The 20488-nt window shown below is 40.3% G+C and overlaps 1 protein-coding gene across 3 annotated transcripts in view; it reads left to right on the plus strand.

The window, feature by feature from the left end:
• WDR19 (WD repeat domain 19) overlaps nt 1–20488 on the plus strand; it is a 119434-nt gene that overhangs the window by 79908 nt on the left and 19038 nt on the right. For all 3 annotated transcript variants that reach the window (XM_019526098.1, XM_019526096.1, XM_019526097.1), the window contains exons 21-29: nt 990–1047; nt 1905–2051; nt 2176–2258; nt 5804–5887; nt 6859–7005; nt 10416–10540; nt 12034–12146; nt 13370–13438; nt 14616–14693. In XM_019526098.1, coding sequence (XP_019381643.1) covers nt 990–1047; nt 1905–2051; nt 2176–2258; nt 5804–5887; nt 6859–7005; nt 10416–10540; nt 12034–12146; nt 13370–13438; nt 14616–14693 — 904 coding nt within the window. The remainder of the gene's footprint in view (nt 1–989; nt 1048–1904; nt 2052–2175; nt 2259–5803; nt 5888–6858; nt 7006–10415; nt 10541–12033; nt 12147–13369; nt 13439–14615; nt 14694–20488) is intronic.

Raw genomic sequence — 20488 nt, forward strand, 5'->3', positions numbered from 1 at the left:
ACATTGGCCCTCTTCCAGTCCTCTGGCACCACACCAGAGCACCACGAGTGCTCGTATAGCCATGCCAGGGGTCCCGCAATGACCTCAGCTAATTCCCTTAGTACTCTAGGGTGGAGATCGTCCAGACCAGCTGATTTAAATACATCCAGTCCCTCCAGAAGTTCCCTGACTCTTGGCCTAGGTGCGCCTCCCCTGGGGCCTGAGGGGGGGTCTAGTGGGGGGGGCTGATCTGGTCCCTGTTCAGGAAAATGGAGGCAAATAAGTCGTTAAATAGGTTAGTTTTGTCATCTCGTGTGACGACCAAATTTCCTAGCGTGTCTTGCAAGGGCCCCACATTAGCCGGTACCTTCTTTTTGCCACCTATGTATTTAAAAAAGGACTTCTGGTTGTCCTTGATCTGGGAAGTTAGTCCCAGTTCTTGGCTTACCTGACTGCCCCCCTGCATCCCCGGGCAACCGCAGTATAATCCTCCCTGGTGATGGCCCCTCCCTTCCATTGTGTGTACGCCTCCCTTTTAGCTAGGAGACGTTCCCGGATGCTTTGGTGAGCCATAGGGGCTTTTGCGCCCTCCTGCTGACTTTGATCTGTGTTGGGATTACCTCCCTTTGGGCTTGGAGGATCGTCTCCTTAAGGAGCGACCACTCTTCATGGACACCTGGCTCCCCTCCCCTCCGGGACCTCAGTGCTTCCCTGACTGTTCTCCTTAGCTAATTGAAGTCCGCCCTCCTGAAATCTAGGGCTGCTGCCTTGCTGCAGGCATTTGCCACCATCCTTCTGTGTTAGCAGGTCTGCTATTAATTTTGAGTGCTAAAGGAGGTTGAGTGAGATTCATCTCCTTTATGCCATAGGCTAGAGGAAGAGAGCACTTGAACTGCCCTGATGGGTGCTACCACTGCAGCATTCCAATTGAATTACTCTAGACATGCACACATCTGTAGTAGAATAGTTCAACAGTTGCAGAATCGATAGATACATATTTTTTTTTTCAGGGGTGATTATGTGAATGCTTTGGCACATTATGAGAAGGGAATCACAGGAGACAATAAGGTAACTCTCTTCAGCAGTGATGTAATCGTTATGTACTGTATCTTCATGTTCCAAGCTTATTTATATATAGCATCTTACATTATGTTGTAAACTATATATTCTTCTTCCTGAGAGAAGACTGTAGAATCCATATTTCTCTGCTGTTATTGTACAGACACAAAAGGACAATTTTTGATGTAAACTGTTATTTACAAATACCCATTGCATTAACATGGCAGTACTGAGAAAATACTTTTTTAACGTATGAATAATTTCATAATAAACTTTTGTAAATATTAAAGAGAATAATACCACAATGAGGGAAAATATGTTATATATGGTGCTTATTTTCTAATGAAAATCTTGGTTCCTTTTGTATGGCCATCAGTTCAGTAAAAGAATAAAAAAACTCTTTGTTTTGTTTTTGCAAAACATTAAACTGCAGTTTTAGCTGATATTTGAAACCAAAACCAAATATGCGAATTCATGGGGTTAGTCTCTTCAAACAAGTTCAGTTTCAGGTAAATCATTTTCCTTTTCTGTATACAACTGATTTTTGTTTCTTTTTGAAAAGGGATCCTCCCATACATCTGACCAATTCTTACAGTAAAATATGTTAAATACAAAATTTCAGCAAAAAGTAAGCATAAGAAGGAAAACACAGGATTCACCAGTATTAGCAGTTCCTTGAATTAATCGTAAACAATAACCATAGCTTTTTCAGATGGTGACTGAAATTTCCTCAACAAGAATGGATTTAATTAAAATCAGGTTATTTCTGGCTAATGTATTTCACTGTTACAGTTGTTATTGTAGGTTCTGCCAAACCAATACTATTTTTTAAGGAAGATAGTTCTCACTTTCCTGTTGTTTGCCAGTACCAGGAACATGATGAAGCTTGCCTAGCAGGAGTAGCTCAGATGTCTGTTCGAATGGGAGACATCCGTCGAGGAGTAAACCAGGCCATTAAACATCCTAGTAGACTGCTAAAGAGAGACTGTGGAGCTATTCTGGAGAGCATGAAGGTATCCCTAGTAATAAAAAGAGAGCCAGTAACACAATGAATTCTCATATACAAACTATTATTATTTATTTGTAGTAGTGATTATATATTACAAACAATGTTTATAATAATTTGCATTATTATAGCAATTTTCAGAAGCTGCCCAGCTATATGAGAAGGGACAATATTATGACAAGGCAGCATCAGTATATATCCGCTGTAAAAACTGGTAAGTACAGCTTTTGGTGAAGCTTTACATTCCATGAGAAACAGGTTATATTTTTAATACCCTTTTGAAAGGAACAGAAGTCCCTAAACATTTTGATTATCATATGAACTATTTTTCCAGCTAATTCATTTATCAAAACAGTTCTTAGGTTCCTGGGAACTAGGCCAGCTGGAGTCCACATGGAACAGATCTTCAGAAACCCAAGTGCTATTGGTCAACTCTGATATGGTGCATAATTTTATTGGAAAATAGTGGTCGTTCTCATTTGCAAATTTCTTTTTGCTGTGTATTGCTTGATTTTGTAATTGGGTTTTCAGATTCTTTATGTACTGCACACTTGGAATCTTTTTACTTGCATAGTTATGTTTAGTCCATTAAATATTTTTTATAAAATATGTTACAACAGATACTAGATGGCTCAGATGATTGGAAATCTAGTTTGCTGGTTCATATTCAGCACAAGTCAGAAGTATTTACTAAGAGCTAGTAGTATATTCAATGTAATTTTTAAATTATGTTGACCTTAGTCCAGCTCCCAGTGGACAGGAGTTAGTACCAGAAAAGCACTTGGCCCCTAATGAATGGTTAAGTATTTTATATTAAGTATTAATATAAGATAATGCAGTATTCCCCTCTCAGGCAAGTGGTCTAACCACTAGGCTAAGAGTATCACATCTAGTCTCTCTGGGCCAGTGACTATTTTAATTCTTCCATACAAAGTGGAACAGCTTAAACAGGAGGAACTGAGAAAACCATGCACCAGAATACCCTGTATAGTCTGGTGGTTAGAGCCAGGGACAGCATCCTTTTAACAAGAGGAGGGACAGAACAACCCACCTCTGGTTTGACATAAGTCAGGTGGCTTTGGCAGTGTGTCAGTAGTGGCGGGGCTTTTCCTGCCCCTGTACTGGGGCCAGACAGCTGGTAGGTATACCTGTGCCACTGTTTCTCCCAACTCCCCATTCCCCAGCTATGGTGGAGGTACAGCTTCCGTCCAGTGAGGAGTTGTGTCAGAGCCAGGCAGCTGGAAGCTGTGTCCTTGCTACCATTGCTTCTCACCCTTCCCTTCCCTCCCCTTTACCCCCGCCTCCACCTCCCAGCTGTGGCACAGGTCCTTATTGGCTAGAAACTGCGCCCATGCTCCAACCAGGGAGCAAGAAAGCTTGGAGGAAGCAGTGGCGCAGGGTCAGCTTCCAGCTGCCTGGCCCTAGTACACCTCCACGCTGCCTGGCCCCAGTACACCTCCATGCTGCCTGGCCCCAGCCACAGGCACAGGCAAAGCCCTTGCTGACCACTGGGTTAAAGGATGTGTGTGGGCAGATGAGATGGCTCAGGCAGAGACAGAAGTTGAAGCCAGATCTCTCTCCTCCTCCAGCTGCATCTTGAGAAAATGAGCAGTGTATGCTATCAAGGAAAAAGCTATGAGAGCTGTGAATCCTAAGTGAAGGCTAGTGCCTCCCTGAAGTTTGAAGTCAAGTGCTGAAATCGCAGAGATGTGTAAATGTGAGAGATACCCCTCTTCTACATTTCCTGCTAGCTACTTGTGCAGCTTTCCACTCAACATGCCAGCTTTCATGGATCTAATTCTTAGGCACTTTGATTTACTTGTGAATGCAGGAACCTAGGTGCTTCACTCAGAATGATTAATTCCAAGATGCCTAAAAGTTGGATGGTGCATCACACAGCATTACAATAGCTAAGTCCTTTTGTGGCTCCTAGCCCCAAAGTCATCATCACAGATTTTCCACCATAATTGGACCCTTATTAGCAGTTTCCCCAGAGCAAGCAAAACTAAATGGATAGCAAGACAGATGTGATCCTAGAGCTTGTTCCTCCCTGTCATAATAGAGAAACATAGGGCAGTGCAGTGGAAGCTTGCATAATTATTAATATGGTATTTGTTTTATGGACAAATTAAGAATACAACAGGCTTCAGTGTGGTCATTCTTGCACTTCTAATGTGTAAACACAATTCCCACTAGTTACACATTTAAAATAAAAAAGAAAAGGTAGTTCAGTCTCCTTTCACTGCAAGAGTAGTGTAAAACGACCTGAAAATGTACTGCAAACCATTATATGACCACATACCTGGTTTTAGGTGTGAACAGAAACATGGATTTGAAAATCCTGATGCTCTTAAAAACTTTAGGATGCATGTAACAGAAGAAAATATGTTGGACTATAAATTATCATAATTAATTTCCATGTCCATTGAAATGAAAATGAGATCAGTCTTACAAGCTCCTTTTGCATTAAGTGTGACTCAAGCATATGTTAAAGTATATGTTCATACTGTTGCTGATTCCTCACATACCAAGTTAGATCTTTTTTCTTTCCTCTTCAGTGTTACCGTATTTACTTGATTAAAAGAGGGTTTTTTTCCCTTTTTTAACACAAGGGCAAAAGGCCCCTTACCTTACAATTGAGTATGAAGTGGCAGAGAGCATTCGGCTGTTTTGGCACCAGCTCCATCACTGGAGCCACAGTTGCCACCTGCCCCCTGCTGCCTTGGCAAGTTCTGCCACTCCTCCCCTACATCCCCCAGTCTCCCTCCTTTGCTGCTTCTCATTCCCCCTCTGCCAAATTCCTCCTTACCTTTGCTCTGCACCAGCAGGCTCTGTCCTCACTGCAGCGTGGAGCACAGAGCACATGCTCTAGCCCGGCCCTATAGCAGCAGTGCCAGCTTTGCACTACAGCTGTGAGGCTGGGCTAGAGCCATGCTCAGTGCCCCAGGCTACAGCAGGGAAGGAACCTGCTGGCATGGAGAAAAGGTAAGGGGGTGGGATGGAGGGGCAGGCTGAGGGGAGACTTTGGGGTGGGGGGGCCTGAGGCTGTGGGGGGCAGAAGCAGGGTAGAGGGGGATAGGGGAAGGGGGATCAGGGCAGACTGAGGCTGCAGTAGGCTGTGGCAGGCACAATGGGTGCCTAAACTGGGAGGTATGGGCAACAGGGGCCAGACTGCCTGTCCCCTGCCACCTGCCCCTCTACTGCCTATCCTGAGTCCTCCACTCGTCCCTTCACTGCCTGCCCCATAGCTGCCCCCCACTGCTGCCTAACCATGTGCCTCCCTCTGTCTGTCCCCCCACTGCCTGCTCCATTATTGTCCCTCCTCCTTATCTCTCCCACCACCACCTGCATTAGTGAGGGGGACTAATTGAAGATAGTCCTCCAATAATTAGATTCCATACATAGAAAATTATAATAAATTCATAAATTTTCTGTATAGAATTTAAGGGGGAGAGGTTGTCTTATATTGAGTCATCTTGTAGTCAGGTAAATACAGTACTATAAATATGCTTATGTTTTACTCTACAAAGGGACTGGCATGGTGTAGGTGTCAAGGTGTAGGGTTAACAGCCCCAGAGGCTGCAAGTTCAAGGCCACAACAGAAGTGCTTGTGGTATGGCTCTGTCAGATTCCAATGAATCTGTGACTTCTCCTAAATACCTTGTCACAAGGTCATGAAAAAGGAAGCAGTGTGCAAAGACAATTCAGAAACAGAGAATGATTATTATTTAATCTCTTTTTGTTATCTTGTTTTTCTAGGGCAAAGGTTGGTGAGCTTCTCCCTCATGTATCATCACCAAAGATTCACCTGCAATATGCCAAGGCCAAAGAAGCAGATGGCAGGTGTGTTTTATGTTTAAGATCAAACAGCTATGCCTTTAAAGCTACCGAAATATTTAATCTCTGTTCATAAAACCAATCACTCTTAAAAATATTCAGTGAACATAATGATCCTGAAAGAATGTAAAAGTCAAACCTTAAAAGGAGATTAAGAAAAATCCATGGATTTTTAGGAAAGCTATTGTTTTGATCGATTACCCTTGCTTTAAAGCTTTTTGTCAAATAGTTTTTTAAAGTTATTTTCTAGTACTACAGGTTGTGGTCAGTGTTGATGTGCTGAACTTATTGTGAATTTGAAGATGCTTTTTCAGTTTTTGGAGTGATTTGTTAACCTCATTTTGAGAAGATAAAGGAAAAACAGAGTTTACTCTTTAATAAAAAATCACAGGTGTACCACATTTATTTGCACTAGGAAAGACAAACTACAAATTACTGATTAAAGTACAGATAATCAAAAATAATATGAGAATCAAGAATACATGCTCATAAAATGTAGTCTTTGGTAATTATATAAGTAAATGTACTGAAGAATGTTTTATGAAATAGCAAAATCATAATAGTGGGATAGTCTTTAGCGCTCAGCAGTGTTCTTCCCTAATTTGTTTTGATTTGACTACAAAGTACTATTCTAAAGCTGATGCCGTAGTGAGAATGAACAAGATCCTATTTCAACTTGTTTAACTAATGGAATAGGGATTTGCCTGGTTAAAGGCTGAGCATTGGCTCTTATTAAAAAAGCTGTTAAAAAGTTTGATGTACCTAACTTGTCAGTGTAAATAGCTGTGGAGGTATTCTCAAAAGATACGGGTTGTATCAACAGATGGCACATAATGTATGCAGGCATAAGCATACAACTTCTCAGGTGTATACTTATGCCTGCATACATTATGTGCCATCTGTAGAGTGTTGTGATGAATTCTTAACAAAACTAGAAAACCTTAGATATGAAGTATGTGCTGCCTTGTTATTTGCAGATACAAGGAAGCTGTGATGGCTTATGAGAATGCCAACCAGTGGGACAGTGTAATTCGGCTATATTTGGATCATCTGAACAATCCTGAAAAAGCGGTTAACATTGTCAGGGAAACACAGTCTCTTGACGGAGCCAAGATGGTAGCCAGGTAATCAAGTAGTCACATTCGGTAAACCTAATTTTCCTAACCCTTCTTCTTCTTTAACCTTTGAGAGACTATCATCTTTGTTTCCGTCTTCTGTACTTCTTGCTAAGTGCTAAAATTGTGTAGTAGGGATGACTGAAACATGAGTTGTCAACGACATTAAATCATTTTGTCTATCTCCAAGTAAGTTACAGCATCAATTTGTGCAGTACTATAATAGTTGCTTTGGATGTGTTCTCTACAAAGCTTTTGATATGACTCAATCTCCATTTTATTCTTTACTGCTGAAGACGTAAATTTTTGACCCCTCCCACCACCAGATTATTTTGCTTGGTTCAGGTCCTATAGCTTATGTCTATGTATGGTGGGGATTTCAAACTAGTCTTGTGCCCCAGGTTAGATCCAGTCTGCAGGGTTCCTTGTGGGGCGGATCCATCCGATGCATGCGTCAGTGGTGGCAGCTTTGTTTTCCGTTCTGGCCTGGGGCACAGGGCATGTGGTGGCAGCCTCAGGTCCAGCATGGAGTGGCAGAGCTGGTGACTAAAGAGGTAAGGCCACTGTGGTGGCAACAGGTGAAGGCAGACCACAGCAATATCAGCCCTCACTGTACCTCCTGCCACTGATTGATTGCCATGTCCACCAGGGCCCAAGGGCCCGGATTCCATGGCAGGCCACTCCCCCCTGGGAACACTCCCCCCCCCACCACACGTCCAGTTACTAGCCCGACAGGCTGGGTAGAGCAGCTCTACAGACAGCATCTGGCCCACAGGCCATTTGTTTGACACCCTTGATGTTAGGCATAGTCCCCTCAGTTACTTTGTCACTTCTATTATCCTTATGTTTTGTTACTATATTCCATGATCCATATATTACCTTGTAGTAGGGATTGATAGTATTATGGGGGGGGGTGCATTCATTTATGGGTAGGGTCTGGTTCAAATTGTGAACACAGCTTGCAGCACAGAACCTCCTTTAATCTTGGAGTTCCCCCCATGTATTTCTCCTTCCCCACCCCCCTCCCCACCTGCCTGATTGGCAGACGGGCCTGTCAGTCCCACTGCTCGCCACTTGCTCTTGATGGCCAGGAGGCAAAAACCGTGGTTTTACATATGCTATAGTTTTTGCCTCCTGGCCATCAGGGGCGAGTGGCGGGGCTGAGGACTCCTTCCACCAATCAGCAGTGGGGGGTGGGGAGTGGGGGCACACGAGGGGAACTCTAAGATTAAAGAAGCTGCCATACCATGGGCTGGGCCCATGATTTAAACCAGTCCTATTTACGGATCACCCACAACATAACAGGAGCATTGGTAAAGATTTGTAATAACCAAGAATGTAGTACAATCTTTCACAGCATTTGAGCTTCTGGTAAGGAAAGGTTTAAGTGCTTGCTAAGGGCTTTTTATGTGTTTGTTTAAGCCTCAAAAGTGCTCACATTAAAATATTTGGAGCTTTCTGAAGGGCCTTAGGCAGTGCTAGTCAGTTAGGTTCAATTTGCATACTGACAGGTGACATTCACCTGCGCTGCTGAACAACAGTGCACATCTACCTGCACCATGTAAGCCTAGTAAAAGGCTGCACAACATGTTCAGCAGTTGAGCCGCCAAATGGATTGTATTTGTACCATCTGTATTTAATGGATCTAGGTACTACAGCAGTGAGTGTGAGACCGGTGTGGAAGTTTCCTTGGAGGACAGACCAAGAGGAGTGCTATGGGAACCACAAGTGTGTGTTTCTTCCTCTGGTGACTACCATGGGGATGTGATTGCTACTGAGCTCTAACCATTGATCTCTGTTGAGACCTGCATTTCACCACCACATCTTCCAGGGATAGTTTGGGTCTGCTCAAGTAGAACAAAAGTTATCCGTCACTCACGTTTAATTGTGTGTAAGAGTGTGGAAAGTCAATCAGAAGTAATCAAAATCCATTCAGTTGAAAGTGCTACATTTGTTTAAGTAGGTATAATCTGGAACATCACTTGTTTTTAAAATAGAAGAAACAGCAGTGGACAAATGCTGTCAGGCAGTAGCCTTTGCTAAGAATCAATGACAAAAAAAGTTTTGGAAGCATTTTAAGTAAAACAAACAAACAAACAAACCCTGAAAAACACTTTTTACATTTGAATCTCTAAAATTTTTCAAAGCTAAAAGCATCAAACTGTCACAAAACTTTCTAGACCTAGATAAACAGAAAAAAATGACCCCAATGGCAATAATTCTTTAGGCATCTTTAATCAAGAAGGTTTAAAATAGAAAATTCTTCTATTCCATAGTACTGTCCAGAAACTAATTTGATACATGTGTATTTCACCATCAAAGTTTATAGGTAAGCTAAGAGCAGCCTTCTGGAATGTTTAGAAAAATAAATATATAGTCCCTCAGTACAAAATTCATTTATTTAAAACACAATGATTTGAATAATCAATATCAATCATGATTTAAATCAACAAGCAATAAAATTGTATTGAAATCATCATTTCTAATCTTATTTACATCTTAGTAATTTTGCTAAAAAATGATAACGATCTGCGACTATATATTTCATTTACTCTAAATATGACGTTTCTTTTTGCTAACTGAGAGGGTACATTAAACACTCATTTACAGTTATAAAGCTTAACATATTTATTCAGATTCTTAATTTTTCTATTTTGTTAGAAAATGATAATTATGTTATTTACTAAATGACTGATTTTTTGAATTCATCATTTATGTCAAGTTGCTTTTGGATGGAAATTGCTATTCAGTTAAAAATGCAAAAAAAAGAATTTTGAAATTATTTATTAGTTAAATATGATGGATAAAGCCATAACATGCTTTCCCTTTAACTGATTTTGTTAAGTAAAAGTGAATTGAAATTATTATTAATGGTCAACATGATATTCAAGGTTTTAAAACAAACAGAACTCAGCCTGTTGCATATTTTTGTTTGTAAATTGGAAAATGAAATAGACTTGCGCTTTTTCAAGTCCAAATTCATTTCTCATCTTTGATTTAATTATTATTGAACTGAACTAAACTGAATAAATAGATCCCTTTATAACTACAAAAGGGTAACAGCTGTTTATCATTGGCTCCATATGCTTATTTAGCTATTGATTTACCCTAATTCAGTGGCTTGAGGTTTTTTGGTTTTATTTTTCTTTTTAGATCTTGGACAGCAAATATGTATTTCTTGAATATTTTTTTAATTTAATTTAAATCGTATCATAACAAGTTTAGGTCGTAATGGAGGTTCTAAGTTTCAATTTTAATTTAAAGTTTCAATTTAATTTAATTTAATTTAAAAAATCATTAATTTAAATAGATGAATTGTTAAAAAAAAAATTTTAATCCACACAGGGCATATTTTCTCTGGAAAACATTTGAAGCGTTCACATATGGTTCAACAAAAGCACTAATTTGTTCTGTTTTAGATTCTTTCTGCAGCTGGGTGACTATGGTTCTGCCATCCAGTTTCTGGTCATGTCAAAGTGCAATAATGAAGCTTTCACACTGGCTCAGCAGCACAACAAGATGGACATTTATGCTGACATCATCAGTGAGTATTCTAGTTTCATAACTTTCAGTTTTCAGTAATTTATAGCCTATTTATGATGTATAGCTTAGAGAAATTTGTAGTAATAGTGTTAAACTAGACATCTTCACATCCCCAGATCCTTATCTTCTATTCTCAGGAAGGAGGATGATAGTATTTAGGAACTGTGTCTGCGACCCATAACCTGGGCATCATTTTGACTTGGACTGTTCTCTCGGTCCTCGTGTCCAAGCTATGTCTGGGTCTTGTCTGTGATGGCGTCTCTCATCCATCCACTCCCGTTAGCCTATGGCACCATCCTCTACCACTGGCCACTTGTTGTATTTCCAAACATTTTATTTTGTTTGTTCTTGCTGCCATAGTGCTCTACATACTTGGGAACAGTTACCCCCATCCCTCCCCCAAACACCTGCTAAATTATTTCATACATATCTTCCATCATGTATATCCCTAGAAACCCCCTTTATCAGATAACTGTAAAAACAAACAAACAAATAACCTTGATAACAATTAAGCTGTCTGTGCTGTGACTGTTGTCTTGGATTTGTAAAGCCATTTCTTAGATCTGTATTTGTCCACTGCCTAGCATAATTGGTCCAGGTGTGCAAGGTAGATTTAACTCACATGTTGAGGATGGGTGGCTTCCAGTACTCAAGCTGCCCAGTTAGTTAGTTATCTTCACACTACACTGTAGTGTGGCCATACTCATACATTAAGTACTTCAGTACTGCAGATAATAATCTCTTTGATTATTATTCTTAGGTGTTCTGTTTTATTGTTTCCACAAGGGAGTGGAATAACTCCTGGAATTAGTTCATGGTTATGCCTCTGGTTTACTCTGGTCTGTTAAAGGATAAAGGTATTCGCATAAGTTTTATACCATAATGTTAGTATGAGCTGCTTCACAAAGTCATCGGTCCTTAATCAAAAATTAAGGAACTGGGAACTGTACAAAATGCATCTAGTCAGAAGTTCAACTGGACCTTCTTCGTTTGAGCACACTGTAGGGGGTGACGCTCCCTCAGACAGACTCAGGAGCCCTTTTCTTATTAAAACCAGTCCCTTTATTGCATACCTGGAGACCTCTTCTCTGGAAGAAACAAACCAAGTCTTCTAATTCAAATAAACAAACACATCTCCACAGTAACAAAATGAGTACAGGTATACAGCAAACATACACCAAACCTCTAGGTCTTTTCCCAGATCCTGGGAGAGAGGCAGCTCTGGCATGGTGCTCATCCTTCAGCCAGCCTGCCCTCTCTCTCCTTCTCCCTCCCCTAGCTTCCCTTCCAGGTATCTGTTTAACTTCCTTTGGCCAGTCAGTTCTCCTTACCAGCTGACCAGTCACTTCTGTCTACCTGTTGCTGGGCTGCAGCTTCTGGGCCTTGCAGCCTGCTACAGTACTAAAAGCTAAAATTGTAAAGTGTGGAATTTAGACTCTAGAAACCTGGTTTCACAATAAAAATTCTGTTACTCCAATTATCCATTTGTTGCAGGCTCTGAGAACACTACCAATGAAGACTATCAAAGTATTGCACTATACTTTGAGGGAGAAAAGAAGCATTTCCAGGCAGGAAAGTTCTTTTTGCTGTGTGGTCAGTATTCACGGGTTAGTATTTAAATAGTAAAACTGCAACAGTTTTTAAATGTCTCTAGAAACAATTGTGCAAAACATAGGCTTCCTACAGATTAGAAAAAAAGAGAGCCTTTTTAGCTTCTGTCTAATAGCAGAAAATACGACTTAAAATAAGACTGAATGTTTTTCCAGTGGGTAAAAAATAATAAATATTGTGCGCTAGATGTGCACTCAGTGGTAACTCTTATTTACAGCACTAGAAGCTTCAAACACTTATTCCTCTAAGAATTACATGAATATATAATTAGAATGTGCTTATAATTTATTTGCATGTCCAACAAATACTTGGATATAAAAATACTCATTAATCTATGCAATATGGTAGCAAACTACAACATAATATTAGGAAAGAGTATGCATATCAGCACATTTCTCATTGCCTGCAATATAAATAGAATCAGTCAGTTGATTATTATTAAGTATACTATCGGCTTTATAAACCCGCTGAGTGCTGCAATTATGAAATGCTGTCAATGGCATCATTAGGTGACCATTGCTTTTAGTGGGCTGGTAAGGGAGCATTCTGCACTGATCATTGCTCCCACTTTGTAATCTTTAAAAACAGTTCCTAAACTCATTGCTGATTGTATGAGCTGAAAACAGTTGTGCCATGGCTAAAGTGTTAATTGTTCTGTGCTGCTAAAAAGAAAAACTGAGGAGAAAAAAAGACAAATAATTCCCAACACATGGGAAGGATAAAGAAATATACATTAATGGCATAAAGGTATATAATGTTGAGCACATGATGAAAGCCTTTAAACAGTTTCTTATAAACCTGAAGTATAATATATTGATTCAAGCAGGGTGGAAATGGCCAGTAAGGGTGACCACACCAGAATGCACATGTAGCCCCTGCTACCAATAAACTGCTGGGGGAAAAAAGCAGAGTATGTTTATACTTTGTAGATTATAACAATCCAGCACCAGAAGCTAGAAGAGGAGCTAGACAAGGAGTAATGGGAAGAAAGTGAGGCTATTAGGGCAGTTTTATATAAAACATGTATAGCTGGATCACTTGCCCAAAAAGGAGGAAACTTGGATATTCAGTTTCCAGTTCTACCTGAGGAGTTTCAAAAACACCTCTTCTTCCTAGAAGAGTACTGTAATTTTTTTCACCTACAACATGCACCTTTTCTCCCAAAATCAGCCCCCCAAATTTATCTCAATTATAATTCTATATTTCTATTTTGTTACAGGCACTAAAGCATTTTCTGAAAAGCCCAAGCACAGAAGATAATATGGCTATAGAAATGGCAATTGAAACAGTAAGAAACCTCAGAAATTGAATATTTAGCCCAGTGAGTCTCAGTCTTTTTAGATTCAGGGCACTTCTCCATAACTTTTTTTTTATTTGGTGTCACCCCAGTTGAGAACCACTATTTTGCTGTGTCTGCTTCTTTGTGGTTCTCAACACTAGAGTATGCTGCCACCACCAAGTGGAACTACCATTTGTATCTCATGCACTGCTAGATAAGCCTAAAGCAGGCAGGAGCACCTGCTCTTGCTGCAGCTCTTCTTAGTCCGGACCCTGCCTCACACTTCTCCCAGAAACAAAAGCATATAGGGCAGTTTGACCTGCACAGTGCAGTGTGCAAGACCATGGGGGGAGGGCGAGTGAACAGGGAAGAGCTGCAGCAGGACTCGGTACTTCTGTCTGCTTTACATTTATTACATAATCTGAATGCAGGCAAAAGCAAATGCAGCCCTTCCTGATCTAGATATACATAAGGCATGTGGAACATTTCCATCTGGCTGCCACAACGCCCCTGAAAGGGTATGTACCCCATTTGAGAACCAGTGATTTAGCCTCTTTTCAAGAACTCAGTGCCTCTACCATTGTGACAGTTATCAACATTTTTAGCCCTAGTGCAATGGTTCTCAACATTTTTAGCCTTAAGGTACCCCTTCCATAACTTCTAAATTTCATGCATGCCAGCTGAGAGTCACTAAGCTAGAATTTAAACTGAGAAAAGATATAGAGGGAGCCTTGAGAACCACTGGTCTAGCTGGTGCCAGGTAAGAGCTGCAGGGTCAGGATCTAACCCTGCTGTTCCCTGGCTCTTTCCACTGACTGCTCTGCCCCATACCTTATCTGTTCCTATGGAGGCAAGGGCAGCCCCCACCAGTGAGATTTGATTCTACAGTTTCACATGATAGATTGTGTTCATAATTAGAATATGGTAGATGCAGTTATAAACCATGTCACACTATTGATTAAGGACGTTCATAATGTGTTTAGATATTGAAACATGAAATATGGCATATCAAACAGAAGTCAGTCAACCCAATGTGTTACCCAGTTTAATACACTTAAAACACACAAGACTGATGACACGTTTTTAAATATACTTAAATTCAATTTTTATATGAGGAAATCTAATTCCTTTCCCCCATATTTCATGTATTATGCACTGACATTTTTCCTTTGTCTTAATTTAATAGGTGGGACAGGCAAAAGATGAAACTCTGACCAACCAACTGATAGATTACCTTATAGGGGAGAGTGATGGCATGCCCAAGGTACTACATTTGTCATTCTAATATTTTCTCAAATTTCTGCTACAGGATGACATATTTGGGGTTTTGAGGATTTAGTGGGGTTTTACTGATTTGGTTTGGTATGGTTTGCTTTTTGTAGCTTTCAGTAGATAGAAATATAGTGATGAACAGATTTTTCTAAAGAACTCAGCACACGCACTTTGAAGCCAGATTTTCAGAATAGCTTGGCTTCTGCTTATGTTCCTTAAAGGAACATAAATTAATGATCACATCCACAAAAGTGCTTAGCACTAAGCATCTCTGAGATGTGGAACACTGGAAGCTCCTTGCCAGTGACATAATTTGAGAATCTTGGTATTTGATTTAACTGCCTAAATGGGAACTGAGCTTCTTTAAAATATCTGTCCCTTTATTTTTTTTTTTACTTAATTATATAGGATTACGCAACTTAAAATTTGACATGATTTATTTAAGAGTCCCTTCCACCTGCAGGTACCGACAGATTGTACTTCACCTTATATAAAGTAGCTAGCTGTGCTAGAGTATACAGTTCTACATGTGATCTGTGTGGTGTCACTTCAAGTAACTAAGATGAAAAAAAAACCAAAGAAAAGCAAACAACTAGGAAGAGTTTTAATGGCATACTTTCTGTAGAGAATTGTTAATTATTTAACATTAAGAATATAAAATCATATAGATGTTTATTGTTATTGTGACTAATGGGAAGTTCCCTTCTGGATCCTTGTGGACCTTTCTTTCATGTTTTTTAGAAAAGCTGACAAGGAATGCAGATGATGCAAAACTAGGGAAGGTTGCAAACATTTTGGAGGATAGGATTAGAATTCAAAAGGCTCTTGATAAATTAAAAGAATTGTAATGAAATAAACCAAATAAAATTGAGCAAAGACTAATGTTGTACACTTAGGGGAAGAAAAACTAGACACACAAATACAGAATAGCAGGTAGGTAGACTAAGCAGTGACTTTGTCAAGAAGAATCTGGAAATGATAGTGGATCACAGACTTAATGTGAGTCAAGAAGGTGACAATCACAAAAAATGCAAATATAGTTTTAGGCTACATTAACAGAAGTGTTGTATGCAAGGCACAAGAGATGATAGTATGACACTCAGCAGTTAAGCCTTCCCTGGAGCATTGTCTGCAGTTCTGGGCCCTGCATTTTCAAATTACGTAGAGAAAATTGGACAGGATCAAGCAGCAAATGACAAAGATGATAAAGGGTTTGCAGTGAAAACTGTACATGAAAAAGTTGAGAGAATGAGGTATGTCTAGGCTTGAGAAATGAAGATTAAGGTAGGGACCTAATAGCAGTTTCAAATATTCGAAAGGCTGCTGTAAAAAAAGGGAGAACAGTTGTTCCCTTGCCACAGTGGGAAGGATATGAAGCATTGGATTTAAGCTAAACCACACCATAGTTTAGATTACATTAAAAAAAAACAAACGCTAACCATAATAGCAGTAGGACAATGGAACAAGCTGCCTAGGGAAGTTGTGGAATCTCCTGCTTTGGAGATTTTCAAGAGACATCGGTTTGGAATAGTTAAAAACAGCACATTCTGTATTTGTTCAGGGGGTTGGACTTAAATGACCCTTGAGATACCTTCCAGTCCTATGATTCTACGCCCCCCATTACAGCCAACATCCTTCATACAAAAGGGATCAAATAGGGCTTCTTTTGGAGCCTTTAAGTCACTTTTAGAGAGGGCACCTGCCTCTTCTTAGAAGGTTGCTACTTTTACTTTGCTGACTTCAAGCAGTGAGACATGCACTGAGAACGGCTGCCATTAGGTGCTAGATTATTCTAACTTTCCTCTTTTGAAATCTGTTTCTTTTGTTACCCCATTTACACGCTTGGTTTGCAATGTGTACAGTCATATTTGTAAATGCGTGGGTAGAAAATGTAATATCCTTTATGCTTAAGGGGCAAGAGAAGACAAATTACTGTTCTTTCAAAAGTAAAATCCTCTTTTTTTAATCTATACAATCATTATCTGCTCAAGTGTATTCCTATCTGGATGTGCACCACCCACTACTTGAACAAAATGTAGGAGTTCAGGTTTGCACTGTCACATCTGAGATGAATTTTATCTGTTCCTTGTGGTGTTACGTACAATTAAAGTTAAAATGTTCACTGCAAAGAGCATGTCCACCTTCTGTATTACTGTACTGGGTTCTGAAATGGAGCATGTCAAAGAGGTCTTTTTCAGAGCCATCAAAAGCAGGCAGGATTGGGCCATTCCAGTTCCCTGGGCCTCTCCGTGCCTGAGCTACAGGGAACACGTTCTCACACACCTGCAGCAGCAGTAGCAAGATCCTTTAGGGCTTCCTCAGTGTAAGTTACATAGCGCTGTAAGCTCAGTCACAAATTCTGCTCTTTGTTATGAGGATGGTTAGGCAATCATACAGACAGCATGCAGTTGTGGCAAAGGGCTGCTCTCCCTTCCAGAGATGCCAAGTACATGGGGACCTGGGGGCCCTGGCCCTCCTCAGGAAGAGGGCTGTCTTCTGAAATGCATAAAACTTTCCACATGGCCATCATCTTAGGCCCCCTTGGTGCCTATGCTCCCTTCTCCCGCTGGCCTGTAGTTTGCAGCTGAAGTGAGGCTAGGGAGCTTTGGCTGTTTGCTGTGCCATTCTGTAGAGCCAGATTCAGCTAAACATTTTTAACTGAATAAAAGCATCTCTGTGCACCTTGAGCAGCTGCATTATCTCTGTCTTTTGTTGGACTATTTTGATGTCATCTACTTTCAATGACGTCAAAATTCTGAGGGGAGCAGATGCAGAAGAGAACAGAATCAAGCCACAGAGACCTGAAGAGATAAGAGCTGTAAGGAATGTAATGGGAAATCTGATAGAAACCAAAATTTCTCTGCCCAGAGAGGAAATAAATCCTCCTGGATACAAAAGATAGACAGAGATGAACAGTTACATCTGTCACATTCTGTCTTTTATATACATTACAGCCAGGCATTCTGGGTAGGGTATAGGTGGGTAATGGGATGTGACTGCACTATGAAAAAGCTTAGGAAATAGTTAGGAAGGTGCTTTAGAAACCATGGTACCACTTTATATAAATGCACTCATTGCCATGTTTAACATTGATTTGCATATGAATGAAGGGCATTCTTTTCCTCATTTTAAAGCTCTCTTGTTCTTTTTGGATGCTTTACACCATCTGCCATAGTCTCTCTCAGTGAGTAACATCATTTTACTTTATCAAATCATAGTTACTACTTTTAAAATAAAAACAATTAAGTTTTACTTTCACTACAGTATGGAAGCAAATGCCTATATGAACTTCTCAGCCAATCTGAGTCACATTTCTTTAGAATAGCTTTTTGGAAATATTGTCATATCACTGAAAGCAAGACTGAAATTGAAGTAGCAGAAACGTGCTAATCCTTTTGCCGATGATTTTCAAACTAGACAATTCTCTCAACAGTCTTTCAGTAAACAATTAAAAGGGGTGTTGTGAGGTGTTATTAAGACTTGGCTACTATAAAAAATGTTGCTTACACCATAGTTCTGTTCTAATATATTATAATACTAAATATATTTATATATAATACTAAACTGTAATTTTCATTTTAATGTGCAAGAGTTATTTTTAATGTGCATGTGGCCTCTGGCCACTCAGAAGTTAGACATCTATGTATTGGATGGTTACCCTCAGAATTGAGACTCAAATTATCCAGTATCCTCATTTAATATTATTTATCTTCTTTCTCTAATGGATTTCTCAATGGGTGCTAATTAGCAAGCTTCTGCTATTTTTGTTTGTGTTTTCTATAAATGGAAAATGTTTTCAGTTTTTAAAACAAGTCACCCTGACATGCAAGTTCTATTCAGTATTTGAATTAAAAACAGCAACCATCCATCGTATAGTAAAACTGCCTTTCCCAGTGCTTTGAGAGATTTATTTAGAGCTGTTTTTTCTAACATTTTTTTAGAAAGCCAATCTAAAAGCTCATAAAATTAAATTAACACATAAAGGCCTGTATTTTTAAAGGCTTTTTGTGCATCTTCAGTTATTTGTAGCCACAATTTTGGTCATTTAGAGAGCTAAATGATTGCAATGCAGTTTGAGAGAGAGGGGATGCCATACCACCTCAGAAAACTGGTCATCTACACATGCATCCTGTTTCTGACAGTTGTTAGGCAATGTAATGGAGGAAGTTGTAAGAAATGCTATAGTGGACAATTATGTATTAACCTGATAATCAGGGAATTTTCTTCCTAACGCCAATCATTTAGTGATTTGTTTGAATCCTGATACATGAAGGTTTCTATCCCTTCTAAACTCACGTTCTATCTTACATAGCTGTGGAAAATATAGTTATCCAGAAAAATATCTAATCCTTGTTTGACTATGGCACTGAGTTCCATATGTTATATCAAAATAGTATTTCCTATCATTAGCTTCACATTTTTTGAGTTTCAATGTCTGTTAAATGTCCTTTTTTCCTGTAGAGTGAAAGTGTCAAGAAAGGCAGCTGACATTTCTTTCTGTATACAAGTTTCTCTATTTTGATTACTTCTGTCATGACTTACTCATGTGTTTCCTCCTTCCACTGAAGAATTATAGGGCTACACCCTGTTTTATTTTCATGCGTTTAAGTGGAACTTACATAGCCACATAAGGGCAATTTTTGTCACTCATTTTTGGGATTATATTTTCAGTCATGGAGGTGTTCCTCCACATGCTGGCAGTAAAACAGAGGGGAAGGGAGTCACCCCACCACCATGCACACGCTAGCCTAGCATTTAGGTCACTTGCCCAAAGAGAGAGCCAGATGCTAGTCCTCCTCCACCACCTTGAAGCTGAATAAACAGCATTGGGATAACATTCATTTGAATAAACAGCATTGGGATAGTTTCTGCCCCACTAGTTCAGTTTCAACTGTAACACCCTCCATTTGCCTCCTGCCTGTTCAGTGGGCCAGCTCAAAGAGGAGGGTGGGTAGAGCGTGTTCTGGGCAGTGCTGCAGCCTATGGCCTAGTGGCTAGAATGCTTTTCTGTGACACTGGAGATTGAACTGACTAAGTCAGTAGTTCAGCTAAAATTCCTTAGTTGAATCCAAAGGTCAGTAGCAGATATGCAGTTGCTTTAAGCAAACATTAAAAAAGACTAGCTATTAGACTGCAGTACTACAGCATTAATAAATGAGTGCACTGAGAGTAGTTAGTTACAAACATTTGAAATATTCAAAACTCAAGATAGCCAATCTTAATCTGTCTTGTATACTTTGCTTCTTTACCCTTAGTCCATTCTTGGTGGGATTTCCTAGATTTACTTATGCCAAGGGGTTGACATCTCAAGCTGCACGTTATCTACCACCTATCTTCTACAGTAAGGCAGAAGACCTTGCAGGGTGTTACCTTAGAGCAGAGGAGGGTAAAACATGGCCCGCAGGCCAGATCCAGCCCACCAACTGATTGGAACTGGCCCACAGAAGGCACCCGACAGTTGATGGGATCTGGCCCACGGCTGCCCCTGCAGTGCTCTGCATGGGCCCAAGCCCCACCTGCTCCTGCATGGGGCAGTCTGCACTGAGCTGTCACCTGTGCCCACTGGCCCTGGCCAGTGCACACAGTTTTGCTGCCCCAGGTGGGAGTGGGCAGGGTTCAGCCCCATGCGGAGCACTGCAGGGGCAGCTGAGGACTGTACCTATACTGAACCACCCTGGCTAGCTCTCCTGCATGCATCCCCTACCCCATCACTTCCCCCTTGCCCAGCTGGCTCTTGAGATCTCATGCCCAGGTAGCCATCTCCTCCCACTCGCCCCCTGCCCCCCC

This window comes from Gavialis gangeticus, unplaced genomic scaffold (genome assembly GCF_001723915.1).
Source record: "Gavialis gangeticus isolate Ggan-Ray unplaced genomic scaffold, GavGan_comp1, whole genome shotgun sequence".
Classification (NCBI taxonomy): domain Eukaryota; kingdom Metazoa; phylum Chordata; order Crocodylia; family Gavialidae; genus Gavialis; species Gavialis gangeticus.